This window comes from Orcinus orca, chromosome 10 (genome assembly GCF_937001465.1).
Source record: "Orcinus orca chromosome 10, mOrcOrc1.1, whole genome shotgun sequence".
NCBI lineage: Eukaryota > Metazoa > Chordata > Mammalia > Artiodactyla > Delphinidae > Orcinus > Orcinus orca.
This window is the reverse complement of record NC_064568.1, coordinates 11,449,894-11,463,657: the sequence shown is the minus strand read 5'-3', so window position 1 is coordinate 11,463,657 and position 13,764 is coordinate 11,449,894. Positions and strand designations below refer to the sequence as shown.

Genomic DNA, 13,764 nt, shown 5'->3' with positions numbered 1-13,764 from the left:
TCTGTAGAAGTCCAGGCTTTCTTTTTTGGCAGCATTGGCTTTAGAACTTCATGCAGATAGACTCAACAGAAAACGTAATTAGATGTCCTTGGAGAGAACAAGGTTGATCCGACCTAAGGAAGCCCTTTCCATTATGCAGTGACTGAGATCACCTCAAACACATCCACTCACTCAGAGGGATTTACTTTTTTCTTTTGGAAGATGTGTTGGGGGCATCTTCTATAGTCACTGTTGACCATCTTCAAGAGGAGGGTTGTGTTAGCCCGGTCTAGAAACAAAATCTGATTGGTTACCTGAAAGTATTTCTTTGAGAGCAATATTTGTGCTCATTGAATCCTGAAACCAGGATTTCCAAAATGTCCCTCTTTGAGGTGTGTAACGACCTTGCTCTGTGTGCCGACGTGACTCTGTGACTTCCAAGGCTTGTGGCTGCCAAGGACACTGTGGCCTTAAAAGCTCCTTTTTAGAAGTATCATTTTCCCCCTTTATTTCAGAACTGATGAGTCACAGCGTCTTTGAACAGCATGAAAATTGGGCATCTTCAGGTTTCATACTGAATTTGTAAACATGGCATGATGATTAAAGCACATAAAGTACTACTTTTTAAACTTTCTTACTGTTGAAATTTTCAAATATATACACAAGTAGAAAGAACAGTATAATAAACTGCCATATACCCATAAGCCCAGCTTTAACAATTACCAACATTTTGCCAATTTTGTTTCATTTATACTCCTACTGTATTTTCTGCAAAATTTTAAAGAAGTCTTGACATCTTGTCATTTTGCCCATAGATATTTCACTGTGCATCTCTAACTTCTAAGAATATTTTAAAATGTGTATAATCACCATACCATTATCATATCTAACAAAACTAACAGTAAATCATGTCATAGCTTGTCCATATTCATGTTTCTCCAGTTGTCTCAAAGAAGTATTTCTATAATTGTTTATTTGGAATCTAGCATTAATTATCACCTCTGTTTTTATAGTGGGAAGACAGCAGGTTTTTATATTGTCCCCTTCAGGATTTGAGTACATGTGTTGTACTGGTCACATTTATTACACTGAGCTCTTAAGAGCAGTTTATGATAATCAAGTGCTTAAGAAAATGAAAGGCAAGCCACAGGCTGGGAGAAGATACTTACAAATCATACATCAGACAAAAGGCTTATATCCAGAATATATAAAGAACTCTTACAACTCAACAATAAAAAGATTACCCAATTAAAACAGTGGGAAGAAGATTTGATCAGTTACTTCACACAAAAAAAGACATATGAATGGCCAAGAAGCACAGAAAAAGATATTCAACATCAGTAGTTATTAGAGAAATGCAAATGAAAACCACCATGACATGTTACTAGAAACCTACTAGAATGGCTAAAATTAGAAAAACTGACGATACCAAGTATTGGTGACGATGTGGAGCAAGTGGAACTCCCATATATTACTGATGGGAAGGGAAAATGGTACCATCAGTTTGGAAAACAGTATGGTTAGGTCTTCTAAAGTTAAGCATGTCCTTAGGGTCCCAAAATCTACTTTCATGTTTTTGTCCAAGAGAAGTGAGAACATACACCTACCCCAAGATTTGTACTTGGTTGTTTCCAGTAGCGTTATTTGTAGCAACTCCAAACTGGAAATAACCCACATATCCATTAATTGTTAAGTGGATAAATCAGTGGTGGTGTATTCATATTACGGAATACTACTCAGCAATAGAGAGAACAAACTATTAATATACACAATAACCTGAATGGATCTTAAAAATTTTGTTAAGCGAAAGAATTAAAAAGACTGCCTACAAATATGATTATTTTTCTCATTTCATGAAATTCTGGAAAATGCAAAGCTACAGTGGTAGAAAGCAGGTCCGTATTTGCCTGGCATTGGAGATGGGGGGAGGCATCAGTTGCAAAGGGCACAAGGAAACCTCTTAGGGTGATAAAGTTGTTTATATCTTGATTGTGTTGGCAGTTACATGAGGTCATATGACTGTATACACTGCCAGAAGTCATCGAAGTGTGCACTTAAAACGGATGGATTTTTTTTTTTTTTTTAATGATCGTTAAGGCCCATTCCTCCAGGGGCGTATATACTCCTGGTATGTGCTGTGTCACCTTAGGCAAGATACGTAACCCAAGATTCCGTTTCCTCTGGAGTAAAATGGAGATGATAACAGCAACCTCACAGGGTGATCAAGAGGGTTAAGTAAATGATAATCAGCGTAAATGGCTTCATACAATATCTAACAGCTGTTAAATGCACAGCAAGGGACACCTAGGCCCCAGCATGCACCTCTTCCTGGATTTCTGAGAAGCTTCTGCCTTTTGGCGCCCATTCCGAATCAGGTTTACCTTTGAAGGCTATCCAAAGGGAAGAGGTAGGTGGCTGGGGTTAGGGGGACAGTTTTCAGAGAGAAAGTGAGTCTCAGCAGGTGTGGACGAAATGAACTAGGGCAGCCAGCAGGCTCGTGGAAGAGCTGGAACCTGCCGGGGCGTCTCTTTCCCTGGTGGTGCTTCAGTCCCAGCAGTTCTGGAGAATCGAAACTTCTTTATGTAAGTGGCCTTAATCATGTAGTGCTACTTGTTTACATCTGAAGGAAAGTCAAAACGTGACAGCGTTTGAAATAGGGGTGTTTTTTTTTTTTTTTAATGAGTGTTTTGCAGAACCTTATTTTTAGCCCTGTTGGCTCATGTTACATAACCAAGCCGTCTCGTGGGACACTCTAAATAGAACTTGCAATAGCAAGAGATGACAAAAACTGGTATAAGCTCTTTGACTACAAGGATAATCTAATTGTAGGATGATGCTAATGATACGGAAGTCGCTTTCCTCCTTGCCTTGAAGAAATTTGATGCAGGCAGGGGACCTGCACTTCTCCTAAGCATGCTTTTAATAGAAATTAGAAGTTTATTCTTCCAGCTTGCCTCCCCTAAGAGTGAAGTGTGACACATGTATGAGTTCTGCTCATGGAACAAACTCATTTGATGGGTGCCTACTGGGTGCCCAGTGCTTCCCTTGGGGAATTTGGAGTCTTGGTGGGGATGGGGTTTAGGGAGGGGGCAGTGACCGCTAGAGAACAGTGTCCCATAGGGATGACCAGGGGTACAAGAATCAGAGAAGGAAGGAGCACCTGGCATGTTTTGTGAGGAGGAGACTTCCTAGGAGAGGTGACATCTAAGCTAAGAATTAACATGAATGGGAAAGGGAGAGAATTTCCCAGGTAGAAGGAACATGTATCAGTAGAAGGCTTGCAGGTAAGAAAACATGGATGTGATTGGTTACGTCTGGGGCAGAGAACTGGACGTGAGGGTTGGGACATACAAGGCCAGAGACGTGGTTGAAGAAAATGACGTTAAACCTGTTTTGGTCTGTCGCCTGTACCCGGTGAAAGCTCTGATCTCTGAGAGCCCTGCCTTGTCTTTCCAGGAACCCTGGAGCCACACTGGTCAGGGCTGCTGTGGACAGCCATGCTCATATCTCTGGCCATTGTCATTGCCCTCCCCAAGCCCCACGGCATCCGGGCCTTAATCGCTTCCACAATTCTCCGGTTGATATTTTCGGTCGGATTACAACCCACGTTGTTTCTTCTGGGAGCTTTCAACGTAAGTATGAATACCTTCATCGCCACTTTTTTGTTTACATACAAGTAGGAATGCCTTCCATCCTCCCCAGAATCTTGGCCTGTGCTTCTGGTGCAGAAAAATATTATCTGGGTCAACTGTTAAAATAGCAGAAGCAAAGGAGAGCTGCAGGTGGCCGTCTCCGTCTTCCCCTTGTCACAAGACGGTGAACCTCTTTAACGTACTCTCTGGGCACCGACAGTCTCATTTTCAGGGAATATTCCTCTCAGAATTAGGCAGACAAAGGGAGAGAAGTTGAGATCTGGGTTAGTTTTGCCAATCAGGTCAAAGGTGTGCTAGGACGAGAGATTTTAGCCAGTTAAGTCAAATGACGGAATAACACAGCACCCACTTCTGGTGAGGACCGCAGAGAAGCAAGAGGAACTGTTGACAGAGATGGAGCAGGTGGAGAGGTAAGAAGAGAATCAAGGAGAGTTACCTCAAAGTAGTGACATTTGGAAATGCTCTTTCACCGCTGTGGATGGGCAGATGCCAGCTCCACCTGCGGAATTCCTAGGAAATGGACGCAGCTGATATGAAGCCATAAATTGGAGAGGTTTCCTGCTGAAAAAAAGGAACGAACTGGGACATGTGGGGATCTAAAACTGCCTTCCAGAGGGTTCTGCCCTGAGTGTATAAGGAAGCTGAGGTCACTGTTCAGAAATGGAAGTGATACTGCAAAAAAGGTGAATCCAGTAATTGAGGGCAATCATAAGTGTCCCCCAGTGGCTGTTCAGATGGCAGAGGCGGCAAGGGCGCTAGGGGAGAACGGGGACAGGGCTGAAGTTTTGTCTTAAAGATTGGAGACAGTGGGGCCAGGAAGCAGGGGTTGAGCAGAGCATCTTCCCCACAGGCCACAGCAGCGAGGGGAGCCCGGGCCTGCTCGGGAGATGGCCACGCGTCGCGCTTCGCCTCCTCTGTGGCTCACATACTGATATGTAGGGCCTGATCCTGTACAGGGAACCTGGGCCCTGCATTTCAGGAAGACGCACTGGGGCTTCATCCTCCAGGGCAGCATGTTCTAAGTTGATAAATCTTAGGTGAAAAGAGCGTTCCTTGGTCAAATCCATGTGCGAAATGCTGGGTTAAGCAACATGAAAGGTTTTCCACGGCAGCATTTCTGAGACTTTAACATGCTGATACGGGTTATGAATCTGTAAGAAAGGGACACCAGGTATTTGTGTTTCCCGAACTTATTTGCCCACATTTTTGTAAAGTATCACTTGGAATTAGTGTTGTATAGAATACAGGTTGGGAAATTCTATTCCCAATAGTGGGAAATGATTCAGGGTTTTTGAGCAATTCAGTGGTTGAGAAAATTCCCTTGGTAGTGGCATGAATGTACACGGATTTGTGCAGGGGATTGGGGGACCACTTAGGGCCTCTAGCAGGGCTTTCAATTACGTGTGACGAGCCTGCGTCTTGGTCATAACGGAGAAGAAGGAAGGTACAGATGTCAGAGCTTCGGAGGGAACAGTGACACGTGGTGGGTGCTGGGTCTGAACCTTAAGCCTGAAATTAGTGCAGGGCTTGGTCTGGGTCCTTTTCTCCAGGCAAAGAAGGTATCACTGTCTTGACTGGGTGATGAAGGAGGCAAGTATAACTCCAAATTTTTAGTCACGGGAGGCTGGGAGAAGAATGATGCCTCCAGCTAAAATGAAGTCACGCAAGACCTGGTTTTCAGGGTGAAAATAGACGAAAACTGTTGGCTCACTGGGCTCGAGGTAACAAGACAGGCTATTAATGTTGGGCCTCATGTTTGGAAATCGGCCATGACCAGAGTGACAGAGCCACATCAGCATTGAAGCAGGAAATACAGGCTTCACCTGCAGTGAGAGGAAGCTTTTTAAGAAAGAAATACCAGAGAAACAAATAAATAAAAGGAAAAAACACTCAGTATTTCAGAGGTTGTCTTCTGTGAGTTAATTCTTTTGTTTCTCTGGCCTTTGGTTATTCCATAGTTTTCTCTTTAACATAAGTCAGTTGGTGTTTGGATAATTAATGACCATTCATAATACCATTAGCTCGGGGGCATGGGGGGGAAGCTGAAACAGTAAACAATTACTCAGAGGGGATAACAAAAGAGGAATGTCATATGCAGCAATGGGAGAAGGAATAGCGGCTGTGGACACACAGCGAAGGAATGTTGGAGATCTAAGAGCTGGGGAAGCAGCCCAGGGTGGTATCCTGGCAGCCACGTGCAGGGACGGTGGTGAGAAGGGTGCTGCAGGAGCTGGGGTTGGGTGCTAGGAGTGGACAGGGCAAGACGGCCGTGTGTGCCCTGGAGAATCCCTGGGTACGTGGGGAGAGCCGCTGCAGTAGAGAGCTGGGACCAAAAGCCACATCTGACACTAACCAAAGTGGGGTCCGTAGGAAGTGGGGACAGCAGGCTAAGACCATGAATAGGCAACAGTTGCTGGTGAAGCGACAGAGAAAACGGGGGCAGAAGTTAAAGGGGAGAGTGGACTCAGGTGAAGTGGACTGCTCTGTTAATACCGCAGGTGCCTGGGCTTGTGTGAGGTCCTGGAATGTCGAGCAGAGCGTGGCCCTTTTTTTTTTTTTCTCTCTGAAACCCCAGCAACACAGTTCTTTCAGAATGAATGATGCTTTCTCACCCTAAAAAAGATCCTACACTGGGAAAAGTTAGAATATTAGAGGAAAACGACCTGGTGGATTGAAAGGTTAGCCTGTCTGAGAAAGCCGAACCTTCTCCCTGGGTGTCGGCTTCCCCCCTTATCTGATTGCCGAGAAGCTCGCTTGCACTGACCCCCCAGATTAACTGGCACTGCTTCCGCAGCACCTGTGCCCAGGCTAGCTCGGGTAGCAGGAGACGGTTTTACCAAGTGCAGCCGAAGCGCATTCTCTCCACCTTTCTCCTGATTCAGGTTTTTCTGGCAGCGTGTTGCTATAGGCAGACTTCAGGCATGGGGTTTCTCTCAGAGGTGGGACTCTGTTATACAGTAGGTCAGCCTTCAGTTGCAGGGGTCAGAAAACCTAATCCACGCTCATATAAGCAAAGGAGAGAATGTGACTGAGAATCCTAGTGCCTGGCTTCAGGTGTGGCTGCATTCAGGAGGCTGGACAGTAGCGTCAGGGCTCAGTTCCTCTCTTTTGGTTCTGCGCTGGTGGTACCCTTGGGCTCCATGGTAATGCAGGATGGATGCCAGCAGCCTCAGAGGTCACTTTCTGTCAGGTCCAAGGTCAGGGGTAAAGAACAAAGTTGTCTTATGCTGCGGTCCCAGGAAGGATCTCAGTGGGTGTCATTGACCCCATTTGGTCACGTGCCTATCCGTGAACCAGTCGTTGCCAGGGGATTGCCATAATTCCGACTGGCCAGGATGGAGCCCCACCCAGACCTCAAGGACCGATACATGGGAAGGGATGGCTCCCCAGAGGAAGAACAGAAGTTACTCCCAACCCAAGAAGGGCCAAGCGTTGGTACTTTACGAGGTCCCAGTGTGGCTCCTTCTGGGGGATCAGACTAGTCTTCTTGGAGAGTTGGGGGGATCTGATAGTATAGGTTGGGAGGGAGACTTCCTTTATTCTTCATACTCTTTTATGCTATTGGGAAAAAATGCTATTACTTTTACCATGTATATATGACTATTTCAATGAAATATGAGTTTATGAAAAGGAAGAAATGGGGAAAATCACATTTCTCTGCTTATTAATAAGGTTACATACTTTTCATATATCGTTTTTTAACTTTTTATTGAGATGTAATTGACATATAATATTAGTTTTAGGTGTATGACATTTTGATTTGATATGTATATCAATTACAAAATGAATACCACAATAAGTTTAACTTTCATCACCAAAAAAAGTTTTAAAAAAAGTTATTCCCAGAAAGGGGGGCAGGGGAATAGAACTCATCCTGAAGTCACTTACTTTCCCCTGCCCACCCCAAGAGAATTCTCACTTTCCCTGTAAGATTAGGAGCAATGGATGACAAGAACTGGCTGCTTCTCATTAAATTGCAACCCTCTAATGCGTAGCATGTAACAGAAAGTTAGAAAACACTTTTAATCATGCTGATCACAGGGTTCGTGGATTGAGGTGACTTCTGTGTTTGACTAACTCATGGAAGGATGTTAGAAATGATTCATATCTCATCTTGAAAATCATAATTTCAGTATGTGTTAATTTTGTTTTTGTCACTTACAAATGCCACTTGATTAGTGTTGCCCATGAAGTTATTTGACTGTCACGTTAACTTGCAATATGCCTGAAAAGCAAAGTAATGAAATGACTTTGATCCGCAGAACAGTTCTCGGCGCTTTCGGTGGGCCCTGGGTGCAAAAGGAAGCTTTTGTTTGGGCACAGGCGCCGAGAGACGCCTGGGGGCAAACTGCCCTCGGCTCTTGTGAAGAGTCTGGAGTTCGGCACGTGGTCCGTGCTTATCTGACTGTTGCTCTCATTGTTGTCAGGTCTGCAATAAAATCATCTTTCTGATGAGCTTTGTGGGCAACTGTGGCACATTCACCAGAGGCTACCGAGCCATGGTTCTGGATGTTGAGTTCCTTTATCATTTGCTGTATCTGCTGATCTGCGCCATGGGGCTCTTCGTCCATGAATTCTTCTACAGTTTGCTGGTGAGTTGCTGGTGTTGAAAGATTTTACATGTGGGCAACTAGGAGAGCATCCTCTGTCCTTCCTCCCCTCACGGACCCCTCTTTTTCATGGTGACTGGTGTGCCTGGTCTACGAGGTCGTAGCCCGCCTTGTACGCAGCGTTTGGGGCATCTGGAGAGGAAAGCTACCCAGGGAGCAGGTCAGCTATCAGGAGCCCAGGAGGTGCGCGATCACAGTGCGTGATCATGATGATAGATGATGCCTGCCATCTGGGTCAGGAGACGTTGCCTCCATGTGCACCTTTGTCTGTCTTATTTCTTGGCCTCAGCCAGCGCTTACAAGGAGAATGTTTTTGCGACTGTCATCTTCTGACAGTTCTCATGGGATCCATTTTCCAGTGAAAACATGTTGTGCCAGTAAGAGCGGGAGGTATTTTCAAAGACCCAAGACCCATGGCAATGAGCTTGATAGATTTATTGATCCAGGAGACCTTTTTAGCAGAAGTTGTGTTCCAGTTTGAGCTGAGTGGTTAAATGTCTTGATTTTCCATTATTTTCCTCCTGGGCAGGTTTTTAAATGACAGACCTCTATCTGCTTATTCTCCTGTCATTACAGGGAATCTTGACCTGTAGGGTTGTAGATAAAAAACCACTTCATTGTACCTATGTTAAATGACAGGAAGCATAAAATTGACCTTTCTGCGAGGGAAACCATCCATAAAGGGAATACAAGAAGTATTAGAATGTGTCTGATGATAAAAAATGATCAAGGCCTAAGTGTTGACTTAAGACGAGGGACTTGGGAATACCCTGGCAGTCCAGTGGTTAGGACTGTGCGCTTTCATTGCCAAGGGTGCAGGTCCGATCCCTGGTTGGGGAACTAAGATCCTGCAATCCGCGTGGTGCGGCCAAAAAAAAGAAACGACGAGGGATCTACTTGCAAAAAGCAGAGCAAGGAAGGCACTTCCAGGAGCTGCCGTCCATGTGGTCTCCAGGCTGGTGACTTAACTGCTCCGTGCCTCAGTTTCCCCATCTACGAAATGGGGAGAACAGTCCATTTCCTGGCAGGGCCATCATAGGGATTTTCTGCTACTTCACGTGTCAGGGTCTGAGAACAGCACCGCCACAGAAATGCTGAGCGATGGCCGGCTGTCATTACCGTCTGTGTCATCCCGTCTCCCCTCTCCCAGCCATATACCATAAAGGATGCACCGTTTAGGCCTCCAGGATTAGCTCCTTCCATTAGTGGTGGATGTTGGCAGACTGAGGGATATAGATATGGATTCCTTTCCCTCATTTTAAAATAGGTCTGGCCGTACTTTGAGGTTTTAGGCAAAGAGGTCTCTGGATACACTTGTGATGGCCATTATGTGCCCGATTTTGGTCGCTCTCTATCAGAGATCTTTAGAGCTCTGTGTATATTTCTAAGCCTTTTTGTCTCATGCAATAACACCCCTGGGTGGGGTTTCTGTTTGTGAGTCTGGGAGGCCCAAGTCCGGAACCTGACAAATTCCTGTCCTCTCTCAGTGGGGAGGCAGAGTTGAGTCGGGGTCTCTCCCACCCCTGCTGAGGGGTCTCTCCCACGAGGTAGGGGAGTCCCCTTCAGACAGTGCCATCTCGCCCTGGCAGAAAATGACTTTTCCAACCATCTATGTCCCGTTGGCTCTGTTTCTTTTTCTGTTCATAAGATCCTTTTCTTTTGGTCACTGGCAGTGCCAGCCAGTGCCAGAACTAGATGCGGTGGGTGTCATGGTGAGACGAGGCAGTGTCGTCCCAGCCCTCACGGGCCTCACAGTGTAGAAGAGAACAGTTCCTGTCACTTACTGACTGTTCCCTGTGTGCTCTTTCTGTCCCCTCTCACGACCGCCTTTGAGGCGGACGAACTCTGCAAATCACCACTGGCCAGGTGGAGCCTGGTGAGGCAGGTCACCTGCCCGGAGTCGCACCGCAAGTCAGGGGCAGAGACCACGACAGTGACGCAGCTCTGTTGACTCCCGGGTCTAAGTGCTTAAGCACGGCCCTGAGCTGCCTTTCATTTGAGCCTGTGAAAAAGTCCCTTCTTCGGTGAAACCGGTATTTCACATTGCAGTCTGCATGCCTGCCTTCCCGTCCCTCACCTGTCACAGAAGGATCAGAGGGGCTCCGAGCTGCTGGTGATGCTACCTTGGCTCAGTGCACTTTGAGAAAGACTGACCAGGGTCAAATGAGACTGGGGTTGGACGCTTCTCGTAGGTGCTTCTGCAGGGTTTCTAAGTCACTTTCTGTGACTTCAAGTGATGCGTTCCTTTTGGTGTCAAAAGCAGTATTTAACATGTCTGTTGGGAACCACAGACAAAATACTGAAACTGTTCACATTATTCCATAAATGAGGAAAGCCTGTGACAGGAAGGAATTGAAGAGAGACCTCTAGCAGGGAAAACCCACACGTCACGTGAAAACTCTACACCAGCAGGGCGGAAAGGCAGAGTGGGCGACTGTGGCCTAATTGAAGTTCACCCCGAGACTGGCTGAACCCGGTCCCAAGCCTGCATTCAAGTTGTGTCCTTAGCAAACTATTAACATCCCAAGATGAAAGTGTACAAAGTTCCTTAGCAGGCGGGTAAGAAAAGGAGAAATTCACATGGTCAGTAAACGTGGAAGTGTTCTAATGTCAAACAGTGACATATTGATTAAAACACGAGCGTGATCCCGTGTTGTACCTGTAATGTTGGGAAAGGTTCAGAAGCACGAGCATGCCCACTTCTAGTGAGAGTGCGCTAAAATGGGCCTCGTTCTCTAACAGTGGTAAGGATAAATTGGTGCAGCCTTTCCGGAAAGCAGTGGAGTGAATATTGTGTGTTATGTTTGACCCAACAGTTCCATTTCTGGAAACTTGCCAAAAAGAAATAACTGGACAGGTATATATTCAGGCACGTGCAGAGGTGTTCATCACAGCATTACTTTTAATGCTATATAATTGAAAACATCTTGACTGTTTAAAAAAGGAAAAGATATTGATTGAGTAGACTGTGGTTTTTCCATACACTGGAATACTAGGTGATCATTTTTTTTTGAAACTGACATAAGGTTTATTATTTTTTTCCTCAGAAAAAATTATAACAGAAACAAAGCTTAAAAACATAATGAAGTAAAACTTTCCTTAACAAAGATCCATGGACATAAAATGAAAAAGCTCTCAGAAATCCAAATAGATCTAATTGTTCTTTTTATTAAATATAGACACAGGTGGCAGCTATATTGCCCAAATTCAAGAGACTATAACTACCTCAGGACCATATTCAAATAATCTCTAATCTAAAATGAGTGAAAGTACCAGAAGGAAGAGAGAAAAGGTATTATCCAAAAAATCAGACCACTGCTTTTTTTTTTTTTTTTTTTTTTTTGCGGTACGCGGACCTCTCACTGTTGTGGCCTCTCCCGTTGCGGAGCACAGGCTCTGGACACGCAGGCTCAGCAGCCATGGCTCACGGGCCCAGCCGCTCCGCGGCATGTGGGATCCTCCCGGACCGGGGCACGAACCCGTGTCCCTTGCATCGGCAGGCGGACTCTCAACCACTGCGCCACCAGGGAAGCCCACTGCTTATTTTTAACCAGAGCTGTGATGATAGTTATTTACTTAGATTTGAAAAAATATCTATTTTGATCACACCCTCACAGAGATTCTGAGTTCGTCAATCAGGCTATCATCCAGGCAGGTACTTTAACTAGGTGATCTTTTTGACATGAAAATGTTCATGATTCTTTTTACCAAGCAAGCGGACTATATGCCAGCTTACGGTATAATATTTTTGTAAAAATATGTATGCATACGTTACACTTTTTTCAATTATGTAGTAAGGTCAGAAGGAAAGAATTTGTTGAGTAAATGTCTATAGATATTGGGGTTATTAGTGATTTTTGTTTTTTCTTTGTGCTTTTTTGTGTTTTCACCATTGCACTTGTCTAATTTTCTAATTAGAAGAAAGTTTTTCCTTATCAAGTGATATATGTCCATTGTTTTAAAATCAGAAATGATAGATAAATGAAAAGGAAAAAGTTACTTGTCATTTCAGTGATTTGGGGGCTGTATAATGTCTACAGTTCTTAGCCCCAGAAAACAAGTGGCGTTTGTTGTCTGAAGTTGCTCTTACTTGCTGCTTCATGGTGAGTTGCTGGAAAATATTTAACCAACATTAACAGCAACATTAGCCTTTGTACTCTTATATCGAATAAACGCCTCTTCCTTGCTTCCTTTTAAGTGTCCTCCTTTACCCGGTGCCCTTCACACTGGTCTCAGGACACAGACTGGCCTGATAGAGGCAGAGGGGCTAATTGAGCAGAAAATGAACTCAGACGTAAAATTCTAAGTTGGAAGGGACTCGGAGATGAGCTAGTTCAGTCCACTGATTTTACCAGTGCAGAAACTGAGGTCCAGAGAGGTCTCATGGCCCGATCAACAGCTTGCAACAAATTAAAAGCAGAGTCAGGATTCACACCCTTGTCCCCTGACTCACTTGGCTGTGCACAGTCATTCCCCAAAGCCACGGTGGAAGCAGGACCTTCAGGACAGGATCAGATGTCCACACAGAGGCCATATTAAAGCTAGCCCCCACCCAGGTCCAGAATAACACCATGCATCTCTTCTCTCATGGCTCTCCGCCAACCCTGCAGCCAAATATCTGAGATTGTAGTTCCTAGAAAACCAGCTACTGGTCTCCCATACCTCTGAGTACTTCCAGGGGGCCTCCATTTCTCATGAAGCCAAGTTCTTGCAAAGCGCAGGCCCCTTGGACAGAGGGCGCACCAAGATGGTGAACCCGCTGTGAAACGCAGGGGGTCTCTGCCCCGACCAGGGCCATGGGAAGGGTTTAGGCTTCCTGGCGTGGTACCACCGCCAGCGTCCCTGCTGTGTACTATCTGTGTGACCTTGGCCCAGTCTCTTCGTCGGGAATTTAATGATAATTACCATCGATTGTGGACTTACTGGGCACATGAGTATGACTGTATGCTAAGCACTATATATACATTGTCTATTTATTCTTTACAATAAGTCTCTCTCCTCCAGTCTGCAAATGATGAAACGGAGGCTCTGAGAGGAAGGGGGTAGTGCCTGGTCCTGGTGGTAGCAAGCGGTTGAGCTGAGGTTTGAACCTTTGTCCGCTCCGGAGTCCCTGCTCCCTGGCCTGGCCCATTGCAGGTCAGCCAGCCCCGTATCCAGAGTGGCTGGCCCTTAATAGAAGCTCAGTGAATAATCCCTAAATGAATACCAGGCCCCTCATCCCTTTCCTCCCTTGTCCTCTGCAGCTCACTGGCACAGCCTGTATTTTCTCTATTCCCAAGACCTCTAAGCTACATGTAAACAACTTGAAATTGCTATTGTTTCCCACCCTCCTTTTTTATATTTGTTTTTCCTTATTTTTACCATCTCGGTTTTCACTGTTAAGACAGGCAAGGGTAACACGTTAAGGGTATAATGCTTTTGAGTTTCCGGAAGGGTAAATTGTTTATAAATCATTATAAAGTTGTCATTAGGGGATACTGATGTCCATCTAATATAGAGGCTTCTTAAAATGGTCCCATTGT

At 45.2% G+C, this 13,764-nt stretch overlaps 1 protein-coding gene across 11 annotated transcripts in view; it reads left to right on the top strand.

Moving 5' to 3' along the window:
• ITPR1 (inositol 1,4,5-trisphosphate receptor type 1) overlaps nt 1–13,764 on the top strand; it is a 320,128-nt gene that overhangs the window by 273,588 nt on the left and 32,776 nt on the right. For all 11 annotated transcript variants that reach the window (XM_049693591.1, XM_033437203.2, XM_033437207.2 and 8 more), the window contains 2 exons: nt 3,436–3,611; nt 8,060–8,224. In XM_049693591.1, the coding sequence (XP_049549548.1) occupies nt 3,436–3,611; nt 8,060–8,224 (341 nt within the window). The remainder of the gene's footprint in view (nt 1–3,435; nt 3,612–8,059; nt 8,225–13,764) is intronic.